General features: G+C 36.7%; 1 protein-coding gene across 1 annotated transcript in view; it reads right to left on the bottom strand.

Moving 5' to 3' along the window:
* Window positions 1–4,201: 4,201 nt before the first annotated feature.
* Window positions 4,202–18,800, bottom strand: part of Sh3bgrl (SH3 domain binding glutamate rich protein like) — a 98,525-nt gene continuing 83,926 nt past the window's right edge. Inside the window, 2 exon segments of the mRNA NM_001173339.1 lie at window positions 4,202–6,690; window positions 12,494–12,574. Of these exon segments, the coding sequence (NP_001166810.1) occupies window positions 6,658–6,690; window positions 12,494–12,574 (114 nt within the window). The 3' untranslated portion in view covers window positions 4,202–6,657.

The following is an 18,800-nucleotide window of genomic DNA, read 5'->3' as shown; positions in this document are numbered from 1 at the left end:
AACAAAAAGGACCATAGAAAGAATCAACAGAACCAAAAGTTGGTTCTTTGAGAAAATCAACAAGATAGATAAACCCTTAGCCAGACTAACGAGAGGACACAGAGAGTGCGTCCAAATTAACAAAATCAGAAATGAAAAGGGAGACATAACAACAGATTCAGAGGAAATTCAAAAAATCATCAGATCTTACAATAAAAACCTATATTCAACAAAACTTGAAAATCTTCAGGAAATGGATAATTTCCTAGACAGATACCAGGTACCGAAGTTAAATCAGGAACAGATAAACCAGTTAAACAACCCCATAACTCCTAAGGAAATAGAAGCAGTCATTAAAGGTCTCCCAACCAAAAAGAGCCCAGGTCCAGACGGGTTTAGTGCAGAATTCTATCAAACCTTCATAGAAGACCTCATACCAATATTATCCAAACTATTCCACAAAATTGAAACAGATGGAGCACTACCGAATTCCTTCTACGAAGCCACAATTACTCTTATACCTAAACCACACAAAGACACAACAAAGAAAGAGAACTTCAGACCAATTTCCCTTATGAATATCGACGCAAAAATACTCAATACAATTCTGGCAAACCGAATCCAAGAGCACATCAAAACAATCATCCAACATGATCAAGTAGGCTTCATCCCAGGCATGCAGGGATGGTTTAATATACGGAAAACAATCAATGTGATCCATTATATAAACAAACTGAAAGAACAAAACCACATGATCATTTCATTAGATACTGAGAAAGCATTTGACAAAATTCAACACCCCTTCATGATAAAAGTCCTGGAAAGAATAGGAATTCATGGCCCATACCTAAACATAGTAAAAGCCATATACAGCAAACCAGTTGCTAACATTAAACTAAATGGAGAGAAACTTGAAGCAATCCCACTAAAATCAGGGACTAGACAAGGCTGCCCACTCTCTCCCTACTTATTCAATATAGTTCTTGAAGTTCTAGCCAGAGCAATCAGACAACAAAAGGAGGTCAAGGGGATACAGATCGGAAAAGAGGAAGTCAAAATATCACTATTTGCAGATGATATGATAGTTTATTTAAGTGATCCCAAAAGTTCCACCAGAGAACTACTAAAGCTGATAAACAACTTCAGCAAAGTGGCTGGGTATAAAATTAACTCAAATAAATCAGTAGCCTTCCTCTACACAAAAGAGAAACAAGCCGAGAAAGAAATTGGGGAAACGACACCCTTCATAATAGACCCAAATAATATAAAGTACCTCCGTGAGACTTTAACCAAGCAAGTAAGAGATCTGTACAATAAGTACTTCAAGACACTGAAGAAAGAAATTGAAGAAGACCTCAGAAGATGGAAAGATCTCCCATGCTCATGGATTGGCAGGATTAATATAGTAAAAATGGCCATTTTACCAAAAGCGATCTACAGATTCAATGCAATCCCCATCAAAATACCAATCCAATTCTTCAAAGAGTTAGACAGAACAATTTGCAAATTCATCTGGAATAACAAAAAACCCAGGATAGCTAAAACTATCCTCAACAATAAAAGGACTTCAGGGGGAATCACTATCCCTGAACTCAAGCAGTATTACAGAGCAATAGTGATAAAAACTACATGGTATTGGTACAGAGACAGACAGATAGACCAATGGAATAGAATTGAAGACCCAGAAATGAACCCACACACATATGGTCACTTGATTTTTGACAAAGGAGCCAAAACCATCAAATGGAAAAAAGATAGCATTTTCAGCAAATGGTGCTGGTTCAACTGGAGGTCAACATGTAGAAGAATGCAGATCGATCCATGCTTATCACCCAGTACAAAGCTTAAGTCCAAGTGGATCAAGGACCTCCACATCAAAGCAGACACACTCAAACTAACAGAAGAAAATCTAGGGAAGCATCTGGAACACATGGGCACTGGAAAAATTTCCTGAATAAAACACCAATGGCTTATGCTCTAAGATCAAGAATCGACAAATGGGATCTCATAAAACTGCAAAGCTTCTGTAAGGCAAAGGACACTGTGGTTAGGACAAAACGGCAACCAACAGATTGGGAAAAGAACTTTACCAATCCTACAACAGATAGAGGCCTTATATCCAAAATATACAAAGAACTCAAGAAGTTAGACCGCAGGGAGACAAATAACCCTATTAAAAAATGGGGTTCAGAGCTAAACAAAGAATTCACAGCTGAGGAATGCCGAATGGTTGAGAAACACCTAAAGAAATGTTCAACATCTTTAGTCATAAGGGAAATGCAAATCAAAACAACCTTGAGATTTCACCTCACACCAGTGAGAATGGCTAAGATCAAAAACTCAGGTGACAGTAGATGCTGGCAAGGATGCGGAGAAAGAGGAACACTCCTCCATTGTTGGTGGGATTGCAGACTGGTAAAACCATTCTGGAAATCAGTCTGGAGATTCCTTAGAAAATTGGACATTTAACTGCCTTAGGATCCAGCTATACCTCTCTTGGGCATATACCCAAAATATGCCCCAACATATAAAAAAGACACGTGCTCCACTATGTTCATCGCAGCCTTATTTATAATAGCCAGAAGCTGGAAAGAACCCAGATGCCCTTCAACAGAGGAATGGATACAGAAAATGTGGTACATCTACACAATGGAAAATTACTCAGCTATCAAAAACAACGACTTTATGAAATTCGTAGGCAAATGGTTGGAACTGGAAAATATCATCCTGAGTGAGCTAACCCAATCACAGAAAGACATACATGGTATAGACTCATTGATAAGTGGCTATTAGCCCAAATGCTTGAATTACCCTAGATGCCTAGAACAAATGAAACTCAAGACGGATGATCAAAATGTGAATGCTTCACTCCTTCTTTAAAAGGGGAACAAGAATACCCTTGGCAGGGAAGAGAGAGGCAAAGATTAAAACAGAGACTGAAGGAACACCCATTCAGAGCCTGCCCCACATGTGGCCCATACATCTACAGCCACCCAATTAGACAAGATGGATGAAGCAAAGAAGTGCAGGCCGACAGGAGCCGGATGTAGATCTCTCCTGAGAGACACAGCCAGAATACTGCAAATACAGAGGCGAATGCCAGCAGCAAACCACTGAACTGAGAATAGGACCCCTGTTGAAGGAATCAAAAAAAGAACTGGAAGAGCTTGAAGGGGCTCGAGACCCCATATGTACAACAATGCCAAGCAATGAGAGCTTCCAGGGACTAAGCCAATACCTAAAGACTATACATGGACTGACCCTGGACTCCAACCTCATAGATAGCAATGAATATCCTAGTAAGATCACCAGTGGAAGGGGAAGCCCTGGGTCCTGCTAAGACTGAACCCCCAGTGAACTGGACTGTTGGGGGGAGGGCGGCAATGGGGGGAGGGTTGGGAGGGGAACACCCATAAGGAAGGGGAGGAGGGAGGGGGATGTTTGCCCGGAAACCGGGAAAGGGAATAACACTCGAAATGTATATAAGAAATACTCAAGTTAATAAAAAAAAGAAAAAAAAATATATCAGTATTCATAGTAGCATTATGCATGATAAACAAAGTTAGATATGTATAAAATATACGCCAAATGATTAATAAAGCAAAATGTGATTCTACCCACATAATAAAATATTATCTCACAACATGAAAGAATAGATGCTCTGTTTATCAATGACTTACAAGATATGGCATAGATTAAATTCAAAAAGCATGGTAACTGAAGGAACCATTAACCAAAAATCAAATTCTTTATGAGTCTATTCATGTGACACTTGCAGAACTGTTAACTCCATAAAGATTAAAAGTAAATTACTGGTTGTGTGTAGCTAATGGAGTAAGAACTAACATGTAAGGAAGTTTGTTCAACGCTGACTGGTTTCACACTGTGCTGATGATTGCACAAAATCCATGGAATCTTGCATTTTAAATAGGTAAATTTTAAGGTACATGAAATACCTCAATGGATATGTTTAAAATTAGAGCAAAATAATAATTACAATAACAGTTGTGAGCCACTACGTGTGTGCTAGAAGCAGAACCTGGTTATTCTGGAAGAACCTTTAGTGCTCTTAAACACTGAGTTATCTCCCCAACCCCAAGAATGGTTACTCTTTCTAAAGTAATTTAAAAATTAGTTACAAAGGGATGACTAGTAATATTTAGAAACAGGGATTGTGGAAGAGGGACAGAAGACCAGAAAATTAAAAGTAATCAAACACGTATCATTTAATTGGTTTTATTGAAATTCATTAGATGAAAAGAAGTATTGGTGTTCCATAGAAAAGAATTAAAGTTGTACTTTGCATATTTTAAACATCAACAACTGCTTAACAAAATCCATGTGAGTTCTACTTTTTTGTTGTTTTTACTTAAGAAGCAAAGTCTGATTTCACCAAAACTCTCTATTCAGTCTTTCCCCATCAAAACAATCTTTGTTTCAAAATTCTCTATTCATCTATGCTTAGGTTCCCAAAAAAGTGTCCACATTTAGCAATATAATTAACAATTTATAGTGTGTTTGAAAATGGAACTCTTTCTGAAGATCAAAATCTCTAAAAGGCAAATCAGTTCTAAAATGTGAAACTCACAAATGAACAGGTCTGATTTAGAAACACAAATATGCCAAAGATACTATGAAAAGCAGGAAGAATTTTACTTCAAGCACATACTGTGGCAGTTAAAAAAAACTCAACATAATTCTCAGACTTTTATTTCCTTTTCTTTCAGCTATCAGGAATGTTTCTCAATCAACAAAATGAGAGGCTTCAATGGGAGACGATTCAACTCAAACGTATACTTTAAATCTACAAACTTCAGGGTTTTATCCTGACAACATAAACATTCTCCAATGCATCTATTTTTGAATAATGCCTATCCTGACACTATGATTTAACACAAAACCAAAGTTATATTGTCCACATAGAACATTGCAAGGATCACCTGTTTCATTTAGAAATGCTGAGGAAAAGCATTGGCTAAAAGTATTGTGTTCACACCAAAATTCATTTAAAGTACTGTCTTCCATAGAGATCTCCACAAGTAACTGTTTTCTTTTTGTAAAAAGAAAAAGAAAAAATGCAGTACTTCTGACTCCAATTCATAGTTCAAAGTTTAGGTCAGTAAAAATTGCCTTCAAATTGTTTTTTTATTGTTGTTTTGTTTTGTTTCGTTCAGTATGGTTTTTCTCCTTTCTAAACACCTATAAACAATTATTCGTCAAAATTACTGTTTAACATTTAAAGTTGAGTAACACAATTTTTTTTTCTTTTCTATTTTTCGGAGCTGGGGACCGAACCCAGGGCCTTGTGCTTGCTAGGCAAGCGCTCTACCACTGAGCTAAATCCCCAACCCCGTAACACAAAATTTTTAAGAACATTTATTTTGAAAGCATTAAGAATTATGTTTGAGTTTCAGTAAACAAAGATATGGCTTCAGTGTATGTTGAATGTTTTTGCCAAGTACAGTTTAGTAAATAGCAGATATAGTGATAAAGAAAATTTGAAGTAAAAAGTGTTTTGTTTTTAAAGTATGAGACAAAGGTACAATATCAACATCTTCTGGTTGAATGCTTTGGGTCAGGCTTATCTTCAAACTGTTTCAAACATTGTTCCTTTTCTTTGATACATGTACTTTCTCAAAAGATCAAGGTCTGCTTAGGGATTCTTTCTACTTGAACCAATGTGTTGACACAGTCTGTCTAAACTGAAACTAACGGCTTACCTATTAGGAATGGTTTTGTTCATGGTCAGCAACAGTGGTAAAGCAGGAGATGAGAGCTCCTACTACAACTTTCAGCAAACACCAACAGAAAATATATCTTGAACAATCAGGGGCAATATAATGGTTAATTAAAAGTCTGTGTCTTTCGCATTGAAGGGCCAATTTAAAATGAACTGCAATCTTTTCTCCATGCCTTATATATCCACATTTTACTGAGGCAAGCAACTTAGAAACATGATTATAACTGCATGTATAAGCAAGAAAATTTGTCAGTTGAATGCAGTCAATTCTTGTCTTGCAGGAAGTCAACTATTTTGATCACTGACAGTGCAATGAAAGGTTACATTTTGAAGCCTAGAAAACTTGTGGTTCAGGGCATACACGTTTCTCCTATAAAAGGAGAATGTCACAGTCACCATAGGAAATTACAATGGCTAACACATCATGAACATAACCTGTAAATACATTTCAACAACAGTAACATTACATCAAAATATTCATGTTCACTAAAGATAATGAGGCATTTTTGGAGTCTTAAGTCTCTCTCTCTCTCTCTCTCTCTCTCTCTCTCTCTCTCCCTCCCTCCTTCTCTCTCCCTCTCTCTCCCTACCCCCACCTCTCTCTCTCCTCTTTAATTCCTCAAAATTTAAATGAAGATATCCTTAAGCTACACAGTAATATAAAAGAAGGAGCACATAGGTTTTTTGGGAAATCCTTACAGAACATGAAATGCCTTTGCAGATAACAATGCTACTCTATTTTACCTACTTAAAGTTTTAACTTCATCTCTCACTTCTTACCACCATGTTCACATTTTCATTATGCTTGTTTGCATGCAAGAACATCAACTAATCTATTATGTCAACATGTAAGCCTATTTCTTTTGAAGCAGGTATTTCTTTAAAAGCAATGGAGATTTCATTATTTCTCAAGATGCTGAAGGAAGAACATGGAACACTCATGCTTGCTGCTTTGCCTGGGCTTCTGCTTCCTGGAATAAAACAAACAAACAAAACTTACATTTAAAAATCAGAAGGCAGATATTCTTGTGGATTTGGTTAAAATAGTGCATTTTGGTTAAAAGTCTCAAGTGACTAAGATTATTCAAAAATATAGTAATTACTTCCATAATTTTAAAAAGGCTTAAAAATAATTGGCAGAGGCTTTCATTTTGCCAGAAAGTGTTATATAGGCTGCTGGGAGAGAGAGGATCAGCATCCCATTTTTACTCGGCTGTGGATTCGGTATACCACACAACCAACTCACAGGCAAGATGGGCCCCTGGGAAAGTGATGGTGTGACTTTTATAGGGGTTAGCAACTGTTTTCTGATTGGACTTGAAGCCTGCTCCACAAGAGGAAATTCATATCAGGTTCTATATGCCTGGTAAAAAGCCCATGGGCAGGAAGGGCACAGGTACTTGAAGGAATCCACTATTATTTTCTTAAATGGTCATGCTGCATTCATCACACTGCCTTCTAAATGACTGTATTTATGACAAATAGTGCTGCCCAAAATCTTTGTCAGAGACATTACTTTTTGCTGTGAACAGCAGTTGATCCCTAATCAAAATACTAGGAAAAGTGAAAGTTGAATGCTCAGTCATGAATGGGACATCTATACCACCCTCTCCAAGTCTGAAAAATCACCTTGGAAAAGGGATTGGACAAAAGGAGCCAGAGGATGGGAATTTTACTGGATGCTGTCTTTGGGCACAGCATAACCTTTACACTCCATTCATGAACTCACAGTTAGGTTACCTACAGAAGATGGGACCCTGAGGAAATTTTACTGTGGTAATAAAGGAGGGGCTTCTGAGGCCCCGCCTATTCTCAAGACGCTATTGGCAGTTAACAGGTAAAGGCTGCAGTTAACAGTTAGTGATTACAATTAATAGTTGCTAGGGGATAGAGGGTAAATTCTCTTCAATGGGTTTTGGCTCTGTTAAATGGCTCCCTATCATATCAGCAACCCTTTTTAAATTCAGCAGGTCCTTCACAAAGGCATGGAACTAAACATGGGACTATATGGAAAGAAGAGGTTCAGGGAGAGGGAAACAAGGTAATGGGGTAAATATGATCAGAATCCATGACATACATGTATAAAATTATCAAAATAAGTATAAAATGCTTGTAAAAAACTTGGCAGAAAACCAAGCCAAACCAAAACTATAAAAGAGCAATTAGCATATGCAGCTGGGGAAGAAGCACTTACATAATAATGTGCATAAGCTTGTGTTAAGTATTTCTTCACAAAAGTGCATGTCTATTTCCAGTGACCAGTACTCTCACCAAAGTCTCACTCCATTTTTCCTAATGAAAGAAATTACTAACATAGGCATCTAAAACAAAAGGGAAATCTATGTTCTTGGAAACTAGCTGTAAGAATGCATAGTTGGGGAAAAGGACAGAGGCAGGTGGATGTGTCTGAATTTGAGGCCAAGCTGGTTTACAGAGCAAGTTCATATTTAATTTTAGAAATAAAATATAATGTAGGACCAGTGAGATGTTCAGAAGGCAAAGGTGCCTGCTGTCCAGGATGCAAGCCTGATGACCCAAGTTCAAATCTTGGAACTCTTGACTACACACGTGCATTGTGGCACTAATGCTCCCTCCCCCCCCCACACACACACAGATGTCGTGCACATACACTGAATAACAAAAAAAATTAAAAGAAAGTAAACAAGATCCATAAAATATATTCATTTAAGTAGCAAAAGTTGTCCTCTGGCCTCCATATATACACATGCATGCCCAAGTACATGCACATTATGCACATAAATGCAATGATAATAAAAGACTTAATTTTTAAATTCATAAGAACTTCAACCTGTCCCTGCACAGGTTTTGAGTTAATTAATTCAGGATTCAGATCTCAGCTGTGCCACTCAATCATGTATTCTTGGACAAAGTAAATTAAGTCTTTGTTTCTGCTGTAGAATTCCATTGCAGATACTTAGCTCATGAAGAGCATGGAAGGATAAAAGGATGAGAGAGGGTGTATGCAGAATGTGCAGCTCAGGGAGTGACCCTGTTACAGGCACCAACTCTTTCTGATTTTCCTCCTCTCTTGTTTTTGGCTGAAACTAAGTTCAGAGTTAGGTGACTTAATCTTGGTTATTAATCTCTTGGATAGGTTGTTTTCAATGAAAATAGGATTATTTCACATACCACAGCTAAAGCAGTTTCCATGACCACTTTCCACACATAATGATTCAAGCAAGATTGCTGAAAACATCTTTCTAACCATAACTCTTTAAAGGGTACTCAAAGTGGCTTTTCTAGCCAAATCATTTTCTCCCTAAAGACAAATGCCACTGGATTTATATTTTCGTCAAAGTAGAAAGTACTTTATCATTTCCTATCTTAAAAGCATCACTTTCCCTACAGAGTAAGAACTTCCAGTGCTAAGAAGTACTTTCTGAATTGATAGAAGAAATGAGTACTATCCTTTTAAGTATGCTGGGCACACAAGGGGTTAATAGAACATATTTGTCCTCCACAAGAATGTACTTTATGAAATATTTGCAGGGCAGATCTTTTAGGTAGTAATCTTTCTAGTACATTAGTTTTCAATAATCTTAAAGGGTATGCTCTATTAGTGATTTGAACATTAAGGAACAAGAGAAGGTCATTCCTATTGGCTACTATTCCTTCCAGGCTTCTTTTTTGCCCCATGCATGGGTTCTAAATATAAATAGAGAATTATCCAGTAAATATAAATCTATAACTCATTTTTATATTCACAAGCTACACGGTTCTCTTTTATCAATAACCATAGATATCCTAATTAGACTAGATTTTTTTATATAGTTTAACTTAGAAAGTAAGCACAGTTTGCAAATACCAAAAAATAACTAATAACAATGCATTATTACAGTAGACTATAATAAAATGCATGTGAATTTGATTTTCCCTTGCTCTCTTTTGCCTACTGCGCAGGTGATCCATACGAACTGGCTAAGTTTGGCAAGGTAGCACAGGGTGGACTGGGACGAGGAACAATTTCATCAGACTACCCAGACTGACAAAAATATATAAATCATTTGTTCTAGAATTCTCAATTAATGTTCCTAGGCCAGAGTTGACAAAACTATGGGAAGTGAGATTGTATAAAGGAAGCCATGTTATAATTTTTCAAATGTCAACATGAGCTTACTGAATGGAGTAATATTTTGGTAGGCTCTATTGTTGGGATATTTGTTTCTAACATTATAGACAATAGACATATGCATAAAATATATATTTAAATTATATATGACTTTCATATTTTATCTATAAAGTTCAATATTGAATTAATTTAATTGACACTCTTGAAATATTTAATATTTCTCCAAAGGTTTGAGATTATGGATTATAATCTGAATCATGCTTTTATCCGAGTACCTTGTTAATTGTCAATGCTTATAATGTGACTTGCTCCTTTGACTTCTAACTCCATCATTCGCTTTCTTTAAACTATTTCACATCAGGTCATCTTGATTGTTTTTGTGGACTCTAAAGCATTCGAAAGTAGAAGTCTTACTATAGCATGTCCTTCTTCTAATGCTCGCACTGTACACACCTACCAAATTTTGTTAAGACAATTTTTCTTTGCAGTGTGACAGACCCTGCAATGGTCCCATCATAGGGGAAGGAAGTCAAGCTGCACTGATAAGTTCAGGGCAGACTAAAAGGAGTTCCTGACTCATGGTAAGGGAAAAGGGAGAAGAAGGGAAGGAATGGAAAATATATAGAGGAAACTAAATTAAACCATATCTTAAACTACTAAAATAATCATCCCATGAGCCGAGTATGGTGGTGCACACCTTTAATCCATTTAATCCCTTGGAAGGCAGAGGATAGAGGATTGATAAGAATTTGAGGCACTGATCTACATAGTGAGACACACAGTTTGACAGTGATCAAACAAATAAACCAAGAAACAAAAATCACACCATTGCTCTCCCAGATTTTTCCATGGTGACTTTTGGGTGCCTAATGGAAAAAGGTGAAGCTACCTGATACAGTAGTCATAACCTGGCCCCAAAGCACCTAGCTAATCTTAAACCTAACACAGAACCCTTTGTTTAATATCCTCAATTCTAAAGTCACACCACCGTATTCGGGTCCCTCAACATGAGATCAGCATATATGCGCTTATGTAGTGCTTTTCTTGGCTGTCCTATCAAAAATGACTTAGTATCATTTCAATATTTTGAAATTTCCAACAGATCAAATAACACCCTTCTACTCAAAACTTCTCCAATCTCTTCAATAAGAATGATTATTGCCTTCAATTCCTATGTACTTTATTCATGACATGACAGTCTTACAAAATGGACCATAGTATGTCTTCAATGATTACTACTTATATACATAATTGTCTTCTACACATATACACTCACTAGGTTATAAACAGAATGTAAGGATTATTTCATATGTTATGCTTGCTCTACCATTGATTTCAGTGCTTGATAAAGATAAATATTTGGTGAATGAATGAATGAAACTTAATTTTAATTGAGGAAGACAAAGTCATTAGCAACAAGAAATAGACCGTCCTCTCTGATCTGCATTAAACTCTCTGGCTTAACTTGGGTTTTACAATTATTTAAACAACAACAGGAAGAAGAAAAAAACGTTCTTCTGGCCCAATTCAGTTTTTATGAATCCTAAAATATAATGTTTATCCATGGGAAAGGAATGTTTGGCAAGGAAGCAGAACTTAGAGTGAAACAAACATATTTGCAAAGCCTGTCTGGTGAAAACATAGATGGTATTGTAGGTTCTGAAGATTGAAGAAGGAACTAGAACTTTAATAAATTGCTGGACATAAAATCTACACTTAAGAATGGAACATAGATTAATGCTAGTGGGGAAACCTATTTGACTAAGTGATCTAGTATGAAAAAGAACAAATGGAAAAGGCAAAGATCTACTGAAAGTCCATAGCTTTGAGGCATCTCACTGGACAAGTAATTTCGTTTTTGCTTTCCTTCTTTTTTTGGGCTCCCTCGGGAACACTGTCACTTGAAATATTAATTTTTCTTGGCAAGGAATAAAATACCAAAGTTAACTAACAATTTAGTGACCAGTTTTGTAACTCAAAGGTTCTTATCATCCTTGAATAGCTAACTCTATCATTTACTCTCACAGAAAGCTAATAGTTGCTGCTAAGGACATGACCATGAACTAAAATGCTCGATGGCCCTGGAGAACTAACTGGGCATGACATCTGGAGGTTTAAAGCTGGCAACCACATCTTTGAGAATGAATAACAATACATCTGCTGCCTCAAGAAACTTGATAGAGAAGTTCACTTCTCTAAGTGTACTTCACTAAGTATACTATGCACATTTGTCTGGCCCATTAGGGGTTAAGTGTATTACTACAAACACTGCTCTAGACGTAACCTGAATGTTCAACATGAATGACATTTATTGATTAAAAACCCAGCAGCATCTGAAGGCTATGGTAGGAGGATTCTGAGTTCAAGGCCTGCTTGAGCCCCACGGGGGACTTAAAGCCAAATTGAGTGACTTAGCAAGACCTGTCTCAAAACAAGACAACCAAAAGGACAAGGACTGGGGTTGGATGGTAGACCAGTTGTCTGGCATGTGCAAAGTTCCAAATGTGATCCTAGATCTGGAAACAAAGTGGGGGCAGGGAAGGTAAAAGAAAAATCAAACAGAATAAATGGTTGCCTTTGGCTAAGTCTGTTCTACACAGCATTAAAAGTTATGTATCATCTTAAAAAAAAAAAACCCAGCAGCAATAAGATGGTCAGCAGTGAAGGATACAGAGGAATCATACCTTTGAACCAGGTGGTGCTGTCAAGCCTAAAAAGGCATAAACTGCATTATTTTCTCGGGCTTCAAAGAAGGCATCATAATCCTTTGTGGAAAGAAGATAAGAAAAATTAGCAGTCTGGAACCCAATAGAGAGAGATGTACTCATAATGACTGGCTGACAGGATTTGGTGTCTCCTTGGTGTCTAAGCTCCATGATGCTAAAATTCTGGAAGGAGTATTAGACAGACAGACAGACAGGCTTCTGAGACTACACATGTATAATGTCAACTTTGGAGGCTGAGGCAGAAGGATCACTAATTCTAGGCCAGCCTCCACTCCACAGGGAAACACTATCTCAAAAACATAAAAAGCCTGTTACGCAGCTCCCCAAGTGAGAAGCCGAAATGGCTGGTGTGCCACTGGAAAATGTTTGCATGGCCAGCATGCAAAACCTCAATGTTGGTTTGTATTCATATTAATTTAAAATAAAGAGAGTGAGATTTTTAAAAAGCATTATAAGACTAAAAATAAATAAATAATAAATTAATTAAACCTTCAAAAATACCAGTAAATGTGTTCTGTAATAGCTTCTAGTTTTGTGTTTCTATGAGATCTCCATGTGTGTATGTGTATCTCTGGAGCTATATATGTTGATTTTGTGCTTTCTCTTTGTATTTTCCTTGTTTTGTCCTTTGATGGTTTGTTTGTTTTTATCATATTGTATTTTACTTTACTGTCTTTTTAAAGTTACTCATATGTTTTCTAAAAATAGAGAGCAAGAAAAGGTATAGATTTGGATGGGTGGGGAAATGGAGAAGGCATGGAAGGAGTTTGGGGAGGGAAATCTGTAATCACACATTTTGGGGGAAAAATCAACAACAAAATAAATTCAAAGAGTAAAGAATGGGGGAAGGGAGAAATGGCATTTGGATACTACTTAATGTATAATAGAAAGTAAGTTTGTCTTTGGGTCAGAAAATGCCAAATGGTTTATTGCACATCACACAGGAGTTACATCTGCTTGCATTTTTCTCCACCACTTAAAGCAAGCATTTCTCAGCAGTAGAATGCTTCTTTCCAGTGGGAGGCTCATTCCTATTCTCCATATTTCTCTTCCCTTACTGAATTTAGTAGTGATTTCTTCAGCCTGAAATAAAACCAATATTAACTACTTAAGGCCAGAACAGTGGAGCTGTACTGTGTTTGCAGAGAGTAAAGTGTTCTTGAACTATGAACAAAGAAAGTTTCAACCCTGAGAATACAAGAGAATCCTGACATGTCTCAATTTGTTTCAACTTTACATTGCTGTCCTCCTAAGCCACTAAGCTTTCACCAAAAGTAACAATTGGATTTGTCTACAATTGAAACTTATAATCAACAGCAAACATAGTTAAATGTCTATTTTCTGTATATGGTCTTGATCAGTATGATTTCTAGATATACACAGGGAGCCTGACATTTTGGTTAATTTGTTAAAGTCAAGATTCTCAAACCTTGCCTAATTCTCTAGAGAAAGTCTCAACAACAGATTGCTAGCACAAGGTTCAAGCACATTTTCTTCTTTGCAGCCCTTAGAGGATCTGAACATGAAAGGCACAGGTGACCCTATCAGTTAAGATCCTACCTTAAGAAATACCAGAACATATAGAGCCTGGCATGGTGCTACATATCTGTAATATGCATTTGTAAAAAAGAGAAAAGAGGATACAAAGTTCAGGGCTATCAGCTACATAGCAACATGTTGGATTTTGTTGTTGTTGTTGTTGTTGTTGTTGTTGTTGTTGTTGTTGTTATTGTTTGGTGTTTCAGTTTCTTTGGCCATCTGGGGCTATGTGAGATTCAGTCTTAAAAACATATGGTCACCCTCTCAGAGACAAAGGGGAGGGAAATTGGGGTAAAGAACTCTTGGAGGGGGACTGGGAAGGGGGTCAATCTTTGGAATGTAAATAAATGAAACACTAAGAACAATAAAATAAAATGAACAAAAAATAATATTCATTCCCTCATAATCCTCATAGTCTAAACTTAAAACATCTTGCTTTATGAAGGACAATGTCAAGAGAATAGAAAGATGAGTTGCAGCATGGAAGAATTGCAAAACGTGCAAGTAGCAAAGAATTCATTTCTAAAATATATGAAAATAATGACATAATAGAAATAAAACAGAAAAATTAAAAGTGAGACTGACTGAAAAGACACTTAAAGATAATAAAGTATGGAAAATAAGCAGATAAATCTGTGTTAATATCATAATTTTGATCATTACATAAAAACATTATAGTGACCAGAAGTTACCAAGACACCGAGCTATTTGGGACTGGTTTAAAAGGCTGACAAGAGGTCTGAGGCGTTGCTTGGGCCTGCAGCCTTTTTCTATCATGTGTATAATACTGGGCAAAATATGCAGCTACATAGGAAAAGGCCAATAGACATAAAACTTCTGACCATATCAGGAGCTGAAGGAAAGGACTGAATAATAGGAACTTGTGTAAAATGACACAATCAATTCAGAAACATTCCAAATTCCTCACAAATTAAAAATACAATCACTGTGTTAAGCAGTAAACACATCCCTGGGATTTACCAGTGAGAAATGAGAATTAGTGTTATACAAAAATCAGAAAACAAATGCAAAGAGCACTTATAATTACAATGGTTCAGATATAGAAAAAATGAAAATATCTACCAATGTATAATGATATACCATCACTCAACTATATGCGGGGGAAATGTATTGATACAGAAAACAACTAGATTTCAAATACATCCAATTCATCAAAGGAAGCCAGCATCAAAAGACTGCATACCATATGAACACATTTATATGACTTTATCAAAAAGAAAAATTTATAGTGATGATGATAGATTAGTGTCGACCAGGGATTAGGAGTAGGCATAACATATAACTATAAAGGAATATCATGAGAGTTTGAAAATGATTCTGCATTTTTATTGTAGCACAAGTTCCAAAAACTAATGCATGTGTTAAAATTCAGAGAAAACCACATGCCAAAAAAGTCACTACCATACACTAAAATTTTAAACATTAAACTTACAAAATGGAATTATATTTTAAAGAAAAATGACAAAAACTAAAATATATAAATTCAAGTTAACCCAACTAAAAATGGACTGACCTATCCAAATAAGACATGCCTCAAATGAATATCTACGAAGGCCAACAGATTTATGAAAAATGTCCATCATAATGAATTATTGAGGAGTTCTAAATTAAAACCACGGGGAGATATCACCTATAACTATGCAAGAATGAGTATTTTCAAAAGGAGAAAAATGTAATGAGTATTGGGAAAGACTTAGAGGAAGTAAAACCTTCTGCACTATTGCATACAAATGTAAATTAGTACGACCATCATGGAAAATGATATATAGAGGTTCCCCAAACCATTAAAAAGAACTACCTTAAGCCAGCCTGGCATATATAGCAAGCTCTGAGATAGCCAGGACTAAATAGAGAGACCCTGTCTTCAGAAGAAGAGGAAGAGAAGGAGGAAGGAGGAGGAGAGGAAGAAGGGGAAGAAGAAAAAGCAGCAGCAGCAACAGCAGCAGCAGCAATAGCAGTAGCATTAGTCCATGATGTAGCAATCTCCTTTTGTGGCACAGTTCGAAAGGAAGTGAGGTTATTATGGGTATAGGTCTTACACCTGTAGTCCCAGCCCTCATGGCGGATACAAGAGAATTGCTTGAGTTTGAGGCCAGACTTGTCTATTAGGAACTCGGAGTCAAAAAAAAAAAAAAAAAAAAAAAAAAAAGCAAAGAAACAAAGAATGAAAAGAAAGAAATTTCTACAATCAGATATTACTGCAGCACAAGTCACGGCAGGCAACAATATATGACAGCAGCCTGTGTCCTGCAACGGAGGAAGGAAGAAAATCCAGATGTGTACACAGTAAAACACTAGGCAGCCTTTAAAATAAAACTGTTATCTGTGACATGGATTAACCCAGAGAATACATTAAGCAAAATTAGCCCTCAGAAATGCAAATGCCTTGTGTGCTCTACTTTTGACTACTGAATTTACATATACATTTAGCATTTTAATGATTATATGAAGTAATAGATGTCATTGTGGAATTTGTCCGTGTTGTATATGAGGTTTTCTGTGTGTGTGCATACACATGTACATATGTTTGTAGAAGTCAGTGGTCATTATCAGATGTCCTCTACCTTATATTTTGGAACAGGGTCTCCCACTGGAGCTGGAACATTACAGACATGCACTGCCTTCTCCAGCTTCTTCACTGGGGAGCTGAAGAGGTGAACTCAGGTTCTCATGTGTCTGTGAGAACTTAATGGAGTCACTTCCTCGCTCTTATATTACGGGATTTTTGATGCTTTGCTTCCCCTCCTCTCTTTCCCAATTTGCTTGCCCCATCTCTCCTCCCACGATTCTATTACCTTCTTTTGCTGTTTTCATTCCCTCCATATTTCCCCTTTAAAATTTCTTTCCCCCTGTCTCGTGGTCTTTTGTCTAGTTTTATGATGTTTCTATGCACACACACACACACACACACACACACACACACACACACACACACACACACACAATTAAAGTCCAGGAGCCACAAATAAAAGAAAACATAAGTATGCAACTTTCTTTTCTGTAACATTTTGCTTAAGATAAAAAAAATGTCCAGTCCAAATACAAAGACCCACAACTAGAGAGTGAGAGACTTTGCAACACTCAGTCCTAAATGGAAGATCTCCATCAAATCCTTCTCCTTAGGGCTGAGGGAACGCTGTGTCAGTGAGGATAAAGGCACCAAGGAAACAAGACTTTCTAAACACAGCATGACCTATGCAGGTATTAACTCACAGCTATTGAGACAGCATACACAGAGCCTGAACAGGTCTAAGCCAGATTGGGTCCCAGCATGGAGGGAAGTGAACACATGCCTCCATCCCTAACCCAGAAGATATCACGAATTTACAAAGGCTTACAAAGAAAAACCTAGTTCTCTCCAGTACAGTCGCACTGTATATAAACCACATTTATAGGCAGCTGTCCCAGCAGTAGATGCTCAACAAAAAATGAACTTGGTGGTATTTATAGAAATATTTGTGTATCATACTTTGGACATTTTTTTGAGACAGGGTTTCTCTGTGTAACAGAGCTCTGGCTCTCCTGGTCTTGCTTTGTAGACCAGTCAGGCTGGCCTCAAACTCATAAAATATCCACCTGCTTCTGCCTCCCAAATGCTGGGATTAAAGTTTTGTACTACCAAGCCCAGCCTTTTTGGACATTTGTTTTTCTTTTATCTCACTGGTATTTGGCTTGTATATTGTGGTTTCTGGTTTTGTGTTTTCCTGCTGTGTGTTTCTAGTGTTCTTAGTCTATTCATTTATTTGCTGGTTTGTTTTCTAAAGAGTCAAAGAGAAGGTGAGGGACCTGATAGGTGGGGAAGGGGATGATCTGTGAGGAGTCAGAGAAAAGGAAATTGGGATCAAAATATCTTGTATGAAAAAATTATTTTCAATAGAATTACTAGTTCCATCTAGATTCTTGTTATTTTTCATTTTCTGTTGATATATACTTATTTGTGATCTTACTCACATATGAAATTTGTACACAAATAGCTTATAAAACCTTGGTATCAACATATGTTTCTTACCTCCCAGATAAACTGCTTGAGTTCCTTAGGCAAAAGTAAAACTAGCTGGATTCTGATAGCAATTCTATGCTGAGAGGTTTAAAGACAGATATACACCATGTACACTTAACAAGTGGTGAGGAAGAAAAGTATATAATTCAAAAGAATCCAGTGTACCATGCATTGTAGAACATGCCTATGATCCTAGCACTTGAAGCATAATCAACCTAGGTCAGCCTGGAACATAAGGCCCCTTCTAGGTCACTCTGAACTACAAAGTCAGATCTTGGAGACCCTGTCTCTGAAGAAAAAAACCCACACAAGCCATACAGGAAAGTAGTTTTATTATCAAAAAATTAATAAAAACAAGTTCGATAACTCTTTAGGTTTGTGTGGAAAAAAGCAATTTTTCATTTGTATAAAAATCTGGTAATAAAATACCATGTGATGGATCTAATTGTCTTGGTTCCAGACACAGAAAAAAATATGTGAATCTAAAGAGAAAAAAGTCTTCCTTAATTAAACCAGTTCAATTCAATTATTCTACAAATACTTGTTAAGTAGGTGATTATACAGACTAAATGCTAGTTGTTGTTATTGTTGTTGTTTTTAGTTTGAGAAATGATCTCAATATGTAGTCTAGGGTGGGTTCAAAGTCTGATCTTCCATACTTTTACCTCCCAAATGACTTGGGACTCTAGGCATATATCCCCATGC

The sequence above is a fragment of the Rattus norvegicus genome, chromosome X, assembly GCF_021556685.1.
Source record: "Rattus norvegicus strain SHRSP/BbbUtx chromosome X, alternate assembly SHRSP_T2T, whole genome shotgun sequence".
Classification (NCBI taxonomy): domain Eukaryota; kingdom Metazoa; phylum Chordata; class Mammalia; order Rodentia; family Muridae; genus Rattus; species Rattus norvegicus.
This window is presented reverse-complemented; position numbering and strand designations above follow the sequence as displayed.